This window comes from Pristis pectinata, chromosome 13 (assembly GCF_009764475.1).
Source record: "Pristis pectinata isolate sPriPec2 chromosome 13, sPriPec2.1.pri, whole genome shotgun sequence".
Taxonomy (NCBI): domain Eukaryota; kingdom Metazoa; phylum Chordata; class Chondrichthyes; order Rhinopristiformes; family Pristidae; genus Pristis; species Pristis pectinata.
The window spans coordinates 33,627,007-33,640,383 of NC_067417.1; the positions used below are offsets into that span (position 1 = coordinate 33,627,007).

General features: G+C 38.9%; 1 protein-coding gene across 10 annotated transcripts in view; it reads left to right on the forward strand.

Annotated features, from left to right (window-relative positions):
* The window catches only part of chd9 (chromodomain helicase DNA binding protein 9), a 210,421-nt gene that overhangs the window by 119,659 nt on the left and 77,385 nt on the right, over positions 1-13,377 (forward strand). For all 10 annotated transcript variants that reach the window (XM_052028372.1, XM_052028375.1, XM_052028373.1 and 7 more), the window contains 5 exons: positions 3,933-4,001; positions 9,240-9,295; positions 11,080-11,197; positions 12,543-12,629; positions 13,159-13,296. In XM_052028372.1, coding sequence (XP_051884332.1) covers positions 3,933-4,001; positions 9,240-9,295; positions 11,080-11,197; positions 12,543-12,629; positions 13,159-13,296 — 468 coding nt within the window. The remainder of the gene's footprint in view (positions 1-3,932; positions 4,002-9,239; positions 9,296-11,079; positions 11,198-12,542; positions 12,630-13,158; positions 13,297-13,377) is intronic.

The following is a 13,377-nucleotide window of genomic DNA, read 5'->3' on the forward strand; positions in this document are numbered from 1 at the left end:
AAATAGCCAGATGCTATAATAATTTAGCCAATATGATTAAAGTATGGATTAGCTATTACGAGTTGGCAATTACCCTGTCTAATCAGGACATTGCTGGCAATATCTGGAAAAAAGTGTTTTCACCACTGTCATATGTAACTTCCACCAGTAATTCCTGTTTTTTTAATCAAGTATTTTCAGCAAAACCAGCGTTATCATTATCATTGACATGGTTCTAAGATTAATGTAATTCATTTTCTTAAATTTCTCTGGCAAGAAACATGTTGGAGTAATATTTTTATTTTTCCCTTCTGGGTTATGGTCTGAATGTAAGTGACTACATGGACTACTATTTGCAATTTTAATAAATTCAAAATATCAATGTGGTATTCAGAATATGGAAGGTCAAGCAACCTCTATGTCAAGGCTTTGATGTCATCAAGCTGGCTGAGCAGCCAATCACAATGAAATTTCTCATCAACAGGAAAACTGGAAACAATTTTAATTAACTTTTCAAATATTATAGATTATTAAATAAAGGTCAACACTTGATGCACATGATTAAGGTAGAAACTGGAATAACACATTGACTTGATTATATAAACCAGTGGTTTTCAACCTTTTTCATGCTGCAGCCCCCAAGAACATGTCCTTGTTAGATGGCGGACCCCCAAAGCCCATAAAATCAAAGAGTCGATAATTCATGCATGCAACACTTAAGTTACTGCACATAGGCCCTATTGAAATAGTGACTATTTCAATCACCGATAATTATCAGCAGTGTCTTTCAGTGTTCAATTCAATGTGAAGGTTGTGCCTGTTTTGCACTGCAGAGTTTGTCCAAGCGTGGTGGTATGTGTGACAAACATACACCTATGTCATCCTCAATATTCAGTCTTGATCTGTATTTGGTTTTCATAGCAGTGACTGCAGAAAATGCTGTTTCGCACAAGTAAATGGTTGCAAATGGTAACAGAACATTGACGGCTTTGCCGGACAGCAGTGGATACTCCTGGGAACATGCTGTCCAGAACGACAACAGTGACATTCGATTGAACTGCAAGCGCAAAGTCCTGTCAGATGACAGTTCAGCCAATTCTTCTTGTTCACGTCCAGTTAAATCAGTAAGCATGCATTCAAATGGATTTTGAATCCAATTAAACATGCTCATGTCATCGTCGCTGAAATACTCATGGAAATAATGTGACAACTGTTGAATATGGTTCAAAACGGTGCTCGCAATGGCCTCTGTCTTAGTCTCGTTCACTGTCAGAAAGTCAGCCAGCAACGGAAACATATCATAGACACCTTGCTCGCATCTTCCCTTCCAGATACAGAGTTTTTTCTGGAAGGCATTGATTTTGTCATGCGTTTTCAGAACATTTGAGCCAGGTCCTTGCAATGATAGATTGAAGCTGTTCAAAATGTTGAAAATATCTGCAAGATAAGCTAATCTGGCAACCCATGTCTCATCTGTCAAGAACTGTGCCAATGATCCGTTATGCTCATTTAGAACAATGAGCAGTTCATCTCACACTTCATATACACGCTGCACAACGCGGCCTCGTGACAGCCATCTGACTTCTGTATGAAGCAACAAATGCTTATGCTCGGCTTCCATTTCACGGCATATGTTTTCAAACAAACGATGATTGAGTGGCCTGGCTTTGATAAAGTTAACGATTTTAATGCACGTGGAAAACACATCCGCAAGATTTTCATCCATATCCTTTGAAGCCAAAGCCTCACGGTGAATCATGCAGTGGGTTGCTGCTACGTGTTGAGCTACTTCTTTTGCTCGTGCGACTAGACCCGACTTCTGTCCCGTCATTGCGGCAGCACCATCCATGCATACTCCAATACACTGTGTCCATGCCAATGCCGATCGTACAAAAAAAAAGTATCAAGCACACGGAAAAGTTCTTCACCAGTTGCACGCCCTGGGAGCGCCTTGCAAAACAAAAAGTCTTCCAAAGCCCCTCCTTCCCAGCAATATCGAACATAAATCAACAACTGCGCAGCACTGGCAACATCAGTACTTTCCTCGAGCTGAATCGCAAATCTGACTTGCTGAAGACGTGCTATCAGCTGGCTCTGTATTTCTTCCGCCATATCACCAATTCTTCTGCTTACTGTGTCATCAGACAGTGGAATGGCTTTCAGTTTTTGACTGGATTCTTTTCCCAGTACAACTTCGCACATATCTATTGCTGCAGGCAGTATAAGCTCTTCTCCAATTGTGTGAGGCTTTCTGGAACATGCTATTCATAATGCTACCAAATATGATGCGCGAAAAGCCTTCTCATTTACAGTGACGCAGGCTGTCATTTTGCCTTTCTGCTTGAGGTACAGCTCCTTTTGCTGCTCAAAATATTACTTCGGCTTACTGGCAATATCTGGATGCACTGTTGTTAAATGGTGCTTCAGTTTCGCTGGTTTCATTGCATCGTTGGACAGTGTTTGCAAACACACAAGACAGAGGTTGGTCAGCATTTGTCCCCACTGCGATGAAGCCATAAGAAATGTATTCTGGATCGTACTTGCGTTGTTTTCTCTTTCGGTCGCCCTTATCCCCTTCGTCATCAGAATCTTCCGGTTTCTGGTCAGCTTTTTTCTTCAGAAATTTCTCCATACTCAGCAATACATGCTGGACAGTTTAATTACTATTACTGATAAACAAAATTATCAAAACTAATCTAAAATTTACACGTTTGCGCACTTTTCGTTTAACAGTGATGTCACTGTGCAGGCATGGTAGCATAGTGGTTAGCATAATGCTTTACAGCGCCAGCGACCCGGGTTCAAATCCGGCCACTGTCTGTAAGGAGTTTATACGTTCTCCCCGTGTCTGTGTGGGTTTCCTCCAGGTGCTCCGGTTTCCTCCCACATTCCAAAGACGTACAGGTTAAGAGGTTATGGGCATGCTATGTTGGCGCCGGAAGCGTGGCGACACTTGCGGGCTGTCCCCCAAAAATCACTACGCAAAAGATGTATTTCACTGTGTGTTTCGATGTACATGTGACTAATAAAGATCTTATCTAAATGCACGGTAAGTAAGCAATATTATTAAGGCACACCGACAACGTCACTCAGTCTCGCTAACACTACAGTGCACAACAATAGTAATGAGTAGCGAACACTACTAACTACACAAATCGAATATTAAGCGGCAGCTTACCAGAAGGGAACACCGTCTAAGTCTCTAAGATTGTCGCCAATAACAGATAGAATAGATATGGCCGATTTTCTGAATAGTGGAAAACTGGAGCAAGCAAGTAAACTACGTCTTTGTAACAGGTCGCATTTCCATTTTTTTCTTGGCTTGCTCGCAACCCTGGCAACCCGCCGTGGACCCCCAGGTTGAAAACCTCTGATAGAAACCTTGTATTTTGAAACATCCATGAAGAACACGATTGTAAAAGTAATTTTAAAGCCATATTATTTGCAAAGCAATAACAGTATCATCAAAGACCTATTTGGAACTTGTGACTAAGTTATTTTAAAGCAGAACTAGTTGATGTTGCTTAAATTCATATCATTTGAGGAATTCACCATGAATCCATTGCAAAAGAAGGCATTGGAAGGAGTTTGGATCATGACCAACAGGATTTCTGCAATAAGCTACATCTGTGTGAAAATCCCAAAATTGCTGTGATTTTCACAGAGTAATGGTGGGTGAATGCCAGCAGTTTTAGCATTATTGTGTAATCAAACTTTAGGTCGATGTGAATCAGCCTGGTCAAGGAATGATGAAATCTGGAGAGGACATTTCCCAATTGAATCTAAATTTAGGATTTATTATTGATGGCCTGTTTTCCTTCAAATTTAAAGTTATGTAATAGGGTAACTAGTATATTACTTCTCAAAACTTTTTGGAAATGACAGCATGATGGAATATATATTGGAATTCCTTGTTTGTTAGATATTGTTTAAGAATGATGTCTCTTCCCTAGGAAAACCCAAGTGAAGAAGATGCTGCAATTGTGGATAAAATTATGGCCTCAAGACTAGTTAAAAAAGAGGTGAGAATCTTTTCAGTGTGGAAATTGCTCATTTTTACATGTTTTTCATTCATTTGCAATGAAAATTGCAACTTAATTTGTTGATTTCTAATCATTTGTGAGAGCTTTAATTCTGCATGCTGTTGGGGATCATATGGTTGGTATTTGCCATTAAAATGATCCTGATCCTATATCTGAGTGCATTGAACCCTGTTGAATTTGGCGGTCCAGAGTCTGATAGTAGAAGTGCAAAGGGTTCTATCACGAACAGATGACTTTCTGCAGGATTTGAAGTCTGCTGCCTCATCTCTGCAGATGAAATTACAGCTTTCTGGATTATAACCGCATGCTCATTAATTCTTATTTTGGTAGCCATCTGCACAAAATCATAGTTGGCTGCACCAGAGTCTTTATAAATAATTTCTTTAAAATTACTTTAATATTTGAAACCTCTGTGTGTAGTTTATTAAATATTTACAGGATTTGCTAATCGCCTGCAGTGTTCCTTACAGACAAAAAATTTTAAAATGTTAAAGTGAACATTAAGAGTTAATATAGATTACTTTTAATGATCTGTACTTTGTCTCAGAATCAGGTTTATTATCACTGACATATGTCGTGAAAGTTGTTTTGTGGCAGCAGTACAGTGCAAGATATAAAGACATAAAATTTACTATAAGTTACAGAAATAAATAAACAGTGCAAAAGAGGAATTACGAGATAGTGTTCATGGATTCATAGACCTTTCAGAAATCTGATTGCAGAGGGAAAGAAGCTGTTCCTGAAACAATGAGTGCGGATCTTCGGGCTCCTTTAGTTCCTCCCCAATGGTAGTAACGTGAAGAGGTATGTCCTGTGTGGTGAGGGTCCTTAATGGTAGATGCCACCTTCTTGAGGCACCGCCTCTTGAAGATGTCCTCAGTGGCAGGGAGGGTTGTTCCCGTGATGGAGCTGGCTAAGTCTACAACCCTCTGCAGCCTTTTTCGATCCTGCACATTGGAGGCTCCATACCAGGAGGTGATGCAACCAGTCAGAATGCTCTCCCCTAACATCTGCAGAAATTTGCAAGGGTCTTTGGTGACATACCAAATCTCGTCAAGCTCCTAATGAAATAGAGCCACTGGCATGCCTTCTCCATGATTGCATCAATGCTTTCGGCTCGAGATAGATCCTCTGAGATGTTTACGCCCAGGAACTTGAAGCTGCTCACCCTTTTCGCTGCTCACCCTTTTCACTGCTGACCTCTCAATGAAGACTGGTGTGTGTTTTCCCGACTTCCCCTTCCTGAAGTCCACAATCAATTCCTTGGTCTTGCTGACACTGAGTTCAAGATTTTTGTTGTGACCCCACTCAACAAGCTGATCTATCTCATTCCTGTATGCCTCCTCATCGCCATCTGAGATTCTGCCAACAACAGCGGTGTCATCGGCAAATTTACAGATGGCGTTTGAGCTGTGCCTAGCCACACAGTCATGAGTGTAGAGAGAGTAGAGCAGTGAGTTAAGCATGCATCCTTGAGTTGCGCCTGTGTTGATCGTCAGCGAGGAGGAGATGTTACTACGCATCTGCACCAACTGTGGTCTCCCGATAAGTTGAGGGTCCAGTTGCAGAGGGAGGTACAGAGGCCCAAGTTTTGAAGTCTGCTCTCCATATTAATTTATTTCCAAAATTCTTCATAAAATATTTGCATTGCTCTCTATGGTTATTAACGGAAGGAAGATGATAAATTGGATAACTGATTGAGGATGCAGAAGTATACATGAAAGATCACTATCTTCATATAAAGAAGTAGCTAACAGTTTATTGCCGCTTTCCAGGTCCACTGTTTTAATCAGAACATAAGAAATAGAACCAGAAGTTGACCAGAGAGTCCTTTAAATCTGCTCTACCACTGGCTAATCCAGGCCTTAAGCCCTATTTGGATCCACATGTCAGACTTACTAGGCAAGGAAAAGTGAATTGATTTTGAGAGGTTCAGAAAGAACACTGAACATAAAGGAGGGAAGGAAATCCTTGGGCTGGATTTGAGGTCTTGATATTCAAACACTATTCCTTGGGCAACCAAAGGCTGTGCTGGCAGACTGGAGGAGCTCATGAATTTCATGTTTTCCTTTACTAAGTTGTTCCTGAGATCGTGAAAAAAAAAATGGTTAGCATTTTCCAGGGTCTCATTGTGCCACTTTATTGTCAGGGTGAGAGTGGTGTCATGTATTGGTTAGGTTATTAGAGGACATATTTTTTCGCATATGTTTCGTGTAAGGTCCGACCTTCTGTACACTTCAGTGAAGGAGCTAATGATGACATGAAGTTCAGGCTCCAATGCCCATGCACACATCTCTGTCTTTTCTCTGTTGAGAGAAAAAGGCTCTTGATATTACTCTGTCTTGGACCTCATAATTTCATACATCACTTAAGTGTCCCCTCAACCTTCTCTTTTTGAAGGAAAACACATTAACTTATCCAGTCTTTTCTCATATCCACAGTCTTCCAGTCCTGACAATATTCTCATAAATTCATCCAGATGAAGCAACAATTCAATTATTGTACTTTCAATTTAGTGTACTGCACTTGGTGTTCACAATGTGGTCTCCTCTGGTTTGGTGAAACTACTGGGTGACTCCTTTGCTGAATATTTTGTTCAGCCCTCAAGGATGAAATTGAGCTTCCAGTTTTCTGCCACTATAATTTTACCACTCTGACTATTCTTTGGCATCCTGTACTGTAAAGTCGAGGAATAGCACTTTATCTTTTGACTAGCCACGTTACAGCTCTCGGGACTCAAAACTCAAATTCAACAATTTTAGGTAACCGTCTTTCCAGTTTATATTGGAACCGTCCACTTTTGATCGAAGGTCATCAACCTGCAATATTAACTCAGGTTTTCTCTCTCCATTAGATGCTGCTTGACTTGCTGCACATTTCCAGCATTTCTCTTTACTTAAGGCTCTCAGCAACTGCAGTGTTTTTAACTCCGATTTCTAGCATTGTTTTCCTCGTTTCTAACGTTTCCTTCTGATCACAAGTCACCAACGTGAAATATTAACTCTTCTCCACATATGCTGCTTGACCTGCAGAGTATCACCAGCATTTTCTGTATTTGTTTCAGATTTCCAGTATCTGCAGATTTTTGCATCTTTCCTGTAATCTGGAGACCAGAATTTAGGCGGTACATGTGGTCCAATAGGAGCTGTAGATATTTTTAGCATATACTCCCCATTATTCCCAGTCTTGCTAATAAAGGAAAGATTCCCATTTGACCTTTCCTTCTATTTTGTGTAGTGGACCAATGAACTGCAGTGCACCAAGGAATATTAACTTAGGTAGTTTAAAGGTATGTTTATGTGGCTTAACTTGATTTTTTTTTTCCCCCAAAACAAGTATCGCTCTTGACTTCTAAGCATCACAGTTATTGAACGTAAATATTACTTCTACACAATTTCATTTCTTCTACAATTCAGCCACAATTTACAACTCAACCACAATTTTCACTCCACTGCTGAACAAGTATCTAATTTATTTTTCTCAAAACAACTGGACTTTCTTATGAAAGTACTTAACGTACCTACCTTGACAAGTGTATTCATACAAAGATCTCCATGAGAGACTTTCACAATATTTCTTTGGTTCACTTGAGCTGCATGGTTTATTGTTTAATTAGACAAAGAGGAAATTTTAGCTTCAGCTATTAATTGATTTGCATCTAGTGTCCATTGTGCGGTTGGAGCCGAGTGCCGTTATGTCTGTCGGAAGTGATTGATAATCTAGATGTCTGTAGAATGGACAGAGTTTCTCACAGTTATAAATAGTCCATCAGGTGTCTGCGGGGAAAATCAGCACCCAGGCACATTGGGATTTTTGCCAGACCGCTGCAGCCTTCCTGTGTTTCTGAGACAGAAGCTTGAGACTGTATTGTTTGACAAAAAAATTTCAGATAAATTATGTTATTGATGCTTAAATTATAAATTGTGCTATTAATGCTTATGTGATTCATGTTATTAATGCTGATCCAGTTTAGCAATGCCCAGAAAGTTAGCAAACTGTCCTGTTTTTCTATTTGTAATCTCCCAGTCGAGTTTGAAATTGTCTGTTCTGATGTATTGACTTCTGCTATACTTTACTTTCAATAAACTTGTTTTATAACATGGCAGGATTACACACTTTAATAATATCTATTCTTCCACCATCTACAGAGTGAAGAGAGTTTTTCAATTTATTGAGCTAATTGTAACAGAGGTTTGTGATTGATCACCATGGTGATAATGTAGGCCAGATCTCACTGTAGGTCTCATCAACATTTACACTGCAAAATTGCACATTGATTTCAATGGGATTTCTGGGGTTCAGATTAGCAAGTAAAGGGAAAGGAAGGCTCTTAGTTATTTTGCTTTTGTTTAATGGTTGTTTGTAGGTGTTTCAGTTAACTTTATTATACTTCCATGTTTAAATTATTCAAATGATAGTTTTAAATATCCTTGAATGATAAAGACATGAAAAAAGTTGTTAGGTAAATCTCATAGCTTTTATAGCTGGCAAAGCTAGGGGCATGGACTTGCAGGCTGTCAAAACCTTTTAGGGTGTTTCATGCCTGAGACAATTTCTCCACACCACAGCAGACTTTGTTGCTGTCTGGACATTGGCAGTGAAACCTGGGGTGTTTCAGGCCAGCGGGATTGGCTATCCACATGCAGCCCACATAGGATGAGGAAGGACAACAGATAAGTCATTTTGAAATGGGAGACAGGACCAGCAAGACTGACCTGTATCATCAGATAATTATGTGGATCAAGCCATGCTTGAGTTAACAGGGAGCAGAGAGAAGGACATTGCTCACCAAGGACGTAGTGTTTGTTGCTAAGTCTGAGAAGTATCTGGCAAAATCCTATAAGCCCCTTTAGGATGATCAGATACTTGATATCGGATGTGTTTTTTTTCCATAAAGTGCCTCATACAGACGACCGTCTTGTTACAGGGGGGTTGCATTCCTGGAAAGCATTCCATTTCATGATTTTCCATAACATGAAGCCATGTGTCGAGAAAAGAAAACTGAAAAATAAAAATTATTTTCAGTTATTTACTTTTATTCACACGAATTCCGTGAGAATGAGTTTTATTCAGCATCTCAAATTTTTAGGTAGTGATTTGTGAATTCCATGAGGGGTGAATTTCCGTAACACGAGTGGCTGTAACATGGGGTCGCCTGTATTTATTCATTAATGAACGTTTGACAAGTAATTTTAATCAAACGGCTTCTTTGTTTAGGTGGCCAATGGACATATGGCTGATGTTGAAGAATTTTTTGTTAAGTACAAAAACTAGTAAGTAAACCTTTTTTTTAGATGTTGTGACCTTCTACTTCAGGGTTAATTTCAGTGGACATTCAACATTCTGCTTGATCTTGCTATTTTCATTTAGCCACGGAATTTGCATATATCTCAGCTAATTAAGAAAAATCTAGGTAGCAACTTGTATGTGTATATCTCATGGGTGAATAGAATTTTATTGCAAAATATATTTGTGGAAAAAGAAATGGGTTAGTGAAGAGATAGATAGCTTTGTTCCGGAAATAAAATGCCTAATTATGGTTTCCATTGGGAGAACAAGTTGTATTCCCAGATATTCTGTGATGTTTTTGCATTATTTCTAGCAGTTGGCTGCTGAATGGAAATGGAGGAGGTATGTGAGCAAATTCTAACCCATTATTTCAGTTAATTGGAAAAAGACTGAATGCAGGTGATTAGCAAAATGTAACAGAATATAAAATTTGATGCTGATTTGATCATGAAAGATATCATAATTACATATTTTTGGCTGCATCAGTGAGTTTGCATGACGGTTATTGTTGTCAAGCTGAAGATGTTGAAATCATCACCTTCAAATTTGCTTCATTTATACTAAACGACAACGATAAGAATATTAGGTCAAAGAAATGTGCTAAGTACCAGATGATAAAAGAAAAATACTTGCATTTGTATAGTTACTTTCACTTCCCTTTTAACACATTCTAAGGACTTATAGTCCAGTGAAGTACTTTTTAAAGTGCAGTCACTGTGGTAGGAAATAGCAGCAAATTTATGCACAGCAGGCTATGGTGAGCAGCAAAGGGAAAATCCTCAGATAAATTGTTTTAGTGATATTGCTTCAAAGGGAAGTATTACTCAGGATGTTAGGGGTTAATTCGCCTGCTCTTCCTCAAAATAGTGACCTTGAGTGTTTCATATTCATCTCAGAGAGCAGATGGGGGCCTGGGTTCATGTCTCATCTGAATTTCAGTAGAGCAATCTGTTATCATTGCATTAGAGTTTCGGTCTTGAATTTTGTATTTAGGCCTCTGGAGTGGGATTTGAACCTGCAACTTTCTGATTCTGGCAGGACTGCTACTAACCAAGCCACAGCTGATATTGTTCTGTGAATTTGCTGTAATTTGAATTTACCAATTTAACAACTTATTGTAATGTGAATGATTATCAGGTTTCTGTTAATGTTGTTCCTACAATCTTAAGGCGATAAATCTTAACCATAAATTTTGTTCACAGATTACATAAAAAAAATAGATTGGAAAATAACAATGGTTCAGAAATTGTTAAGCAGCAAGATATGATCTGAAATGCACCAGGTGAAGGAATTCTAGAAACAATTTCATTCGTAACTTTCAAAAGGGAATTAGTTAATTAGTTGAAATGGGAAAAAAGGAATCTTGTTGGTCACTGTGGAAAGGCCAGGGGATTGGGACTAATTAGGTAACTCTATCAAAGGGACAATGCCCGGCTTCAGAGTACTACTTTATGAAGTTCATGCACTCTACCCTGGAATATAAATTCTGATTTGCTCCTTAGTTTTGGTATGAGTAAATGCTGGATATCACACAGGCTCAATGAAGTGCAAATACGCCATTTAAACAATGTGCTATAGGTATAAAAAATATAATGATGCACATTTGTAGATTTTGGTAAAACTTGATAAAATACTGATATTCCTTTATGTACTATTGCTTTGTCAATACTGCTTGGTTTATTAGATGAGTGGTATAACTAGCACCAATGACTAAACCAATTAATGGTGTTAATTTTTTAATGGTATTTTTTCATATTACAATTTCCAGCTCATATCTGCATTGTGAATGGGCCACAGAAGCAGAGTTGATGAAAGACAAAAGAATACATCAGAAAGTGAAACGCTTTAAGATTAAACAGGCACAGAGAGGCCATTTCTTTGCAGCGGTGAGTTTCAAAGTGTTTATGGACTAAAATTAGCCGTGGGTATTTTTCATCTTTCCCATTACCTGTGACTCATTCCAAATTTCCATCTTAGTGTGCAGACGCATATCATGCTTTCAGGTCCATTAAGTACATTTTCTACATAGCAAATTTCTGTAACAAACAAATTTCTGAAACAAACATTAAGTGCCAAAAAAAACTTCTAATCTGGAACGATGTTTGTACTGCACCAGAAGTATTAGTGAGCCTGCTGACTCTCTCCCCAGTGTCTACGTTAGGGAGCTACTCTGGGTTCTATGCACTTGTGACTTCAAAGTGGGCATAGGCAAGGCTCCATTGAGTTGGACAAACTTCTCCATCAGGGCTCCATTGTCTCTTTTCAGCAGATGGTTGATGTTTCTTTTAATTACATCTGACAATTGCACATCCTTTGTTGTATCCAGGATTTGTGGTCTCTGTAGAGTTCTCTGCAAATCAACCCTGTCCATCTCCAAAATAGATGTGGCCTCCAAGCACACATGTGTCCAGTGAAGCTCAGGCATTGAAAAGTCCATGTGGCTACTTAGAATGTGATACAGACTCCCTAACTTTGGTAAAAACTGGAGTGAGGCACTGAAACTGGGTTTCATTACCTCCACCTGAAGCAAAATGATTGCAGATCAACTTGGAAAGGCACATTTCAATACATACAGGCTGTATGCAAGGCTGGGGCGCTTTGAGACATTCTGCTGGAGGACACGGAGGGGCTGACAGCTCAGCCATTGTTTTGAATAGAAGCCATTGCATACTTGGCTTGTTGCCACCAGATGCAGGACCCTCATGTTATTCACTGGATCAGCAGAACTTCCTGCAGGCAATAAGAGACATTTCTGTAGTGTGGCAGCACGACATTCCTCTGTTGAATGTAGTCTAACTATATGTGAAACATCTTTAGAGCAAGAATGTACAGGCTGCGTGAGGTGTTGTAAAAACAATAGCTATGTAGCCTCTCCCCCACCCTTAACTTCTTGCAGGACAGATGAACCCCATATCTAGGCTGGGGCTACCTTCTAATGAAACATTTCTTATAATGCTAGCAAGGACTTTATTCCTTCACCTTAGAAACCTCAGCATTTCTTGACGAGGGATAGGTTTTCAACCATGCAGTCCTTGAATTAATATTTGTAAAGGCATAATCATTTATAATTCTGGTTACAATGTGAGATATGTACTGTAGTACAAGGTGTACTTCATATGTAATCATATCTGACATCAAAAAAACTGGGGAAAAATCTAATTATACTTAATAGTTAAATAATTATAAGTACACCATTGCTAAACTACTTAGCATTTTTGCCTCCACTAACAGATGGATGATGAGCCATTCAATCCAGACTATGTTGAAGTGGATAGAATATTGGAACACTCGTGTTGTGAAGACACGGACACTGGCGAGGTATTGTAGTGTAATCTTATTGTGGATTCCACAGAAAATCATCCTTTGGAATGTGGTAAATCTCTAGACTTAAGTACAAGTCACTGATTTTACTGGATGTTTGACTCTTTGAAAGACCCAAGGTGAATCAGTCCCTGCCATTTACTTTAACTTATTATTTTAAATTGTGAGAGAAACGATGAACATGATCATGGTTTTGGATTCATTCTGTTTTGCTGAAGTAGTATCTTGGTATATAGTAATTTCACCGGTAATCATCATTACAGACCATTATTATTTTTTTCATTTATAAGGACCATCCCACATTTGAAATTGGTTAGAAATCATAATGGCGATTGGACAAAAAAGTATTGGTATTTGCCTCAAGTGGCAGCATTTAGCATATTCTATTTACAACTCCGACTCTTTACAAGCGGAATTGGAATGATCTTGCTTAGAATGAGGTCATTCATTTAATTTCAACGATTTCCCAGAGAATACTGTAGCAACATTTTTATAAACTTTCTAAGCACATTTTACTTCAACACAGGCCGTTGTTTACTACTTGGTTAAATGGTGCTCACTGCCATATGAGGATAGTACCTGGGAGCTTAGAGAAGATGTAGATCAAGCAAAGATTGAGGAGTTTGAACGGTTGCAGCAGGCAAAACCTTCCCTAAAGCGTGTGGTAAGTAAACAATATGCATCTATAATGCTGTTAGTTTACTGCTTAAAAAAAATTCAAAGTGGAAATCCTTGCTGAAACTTT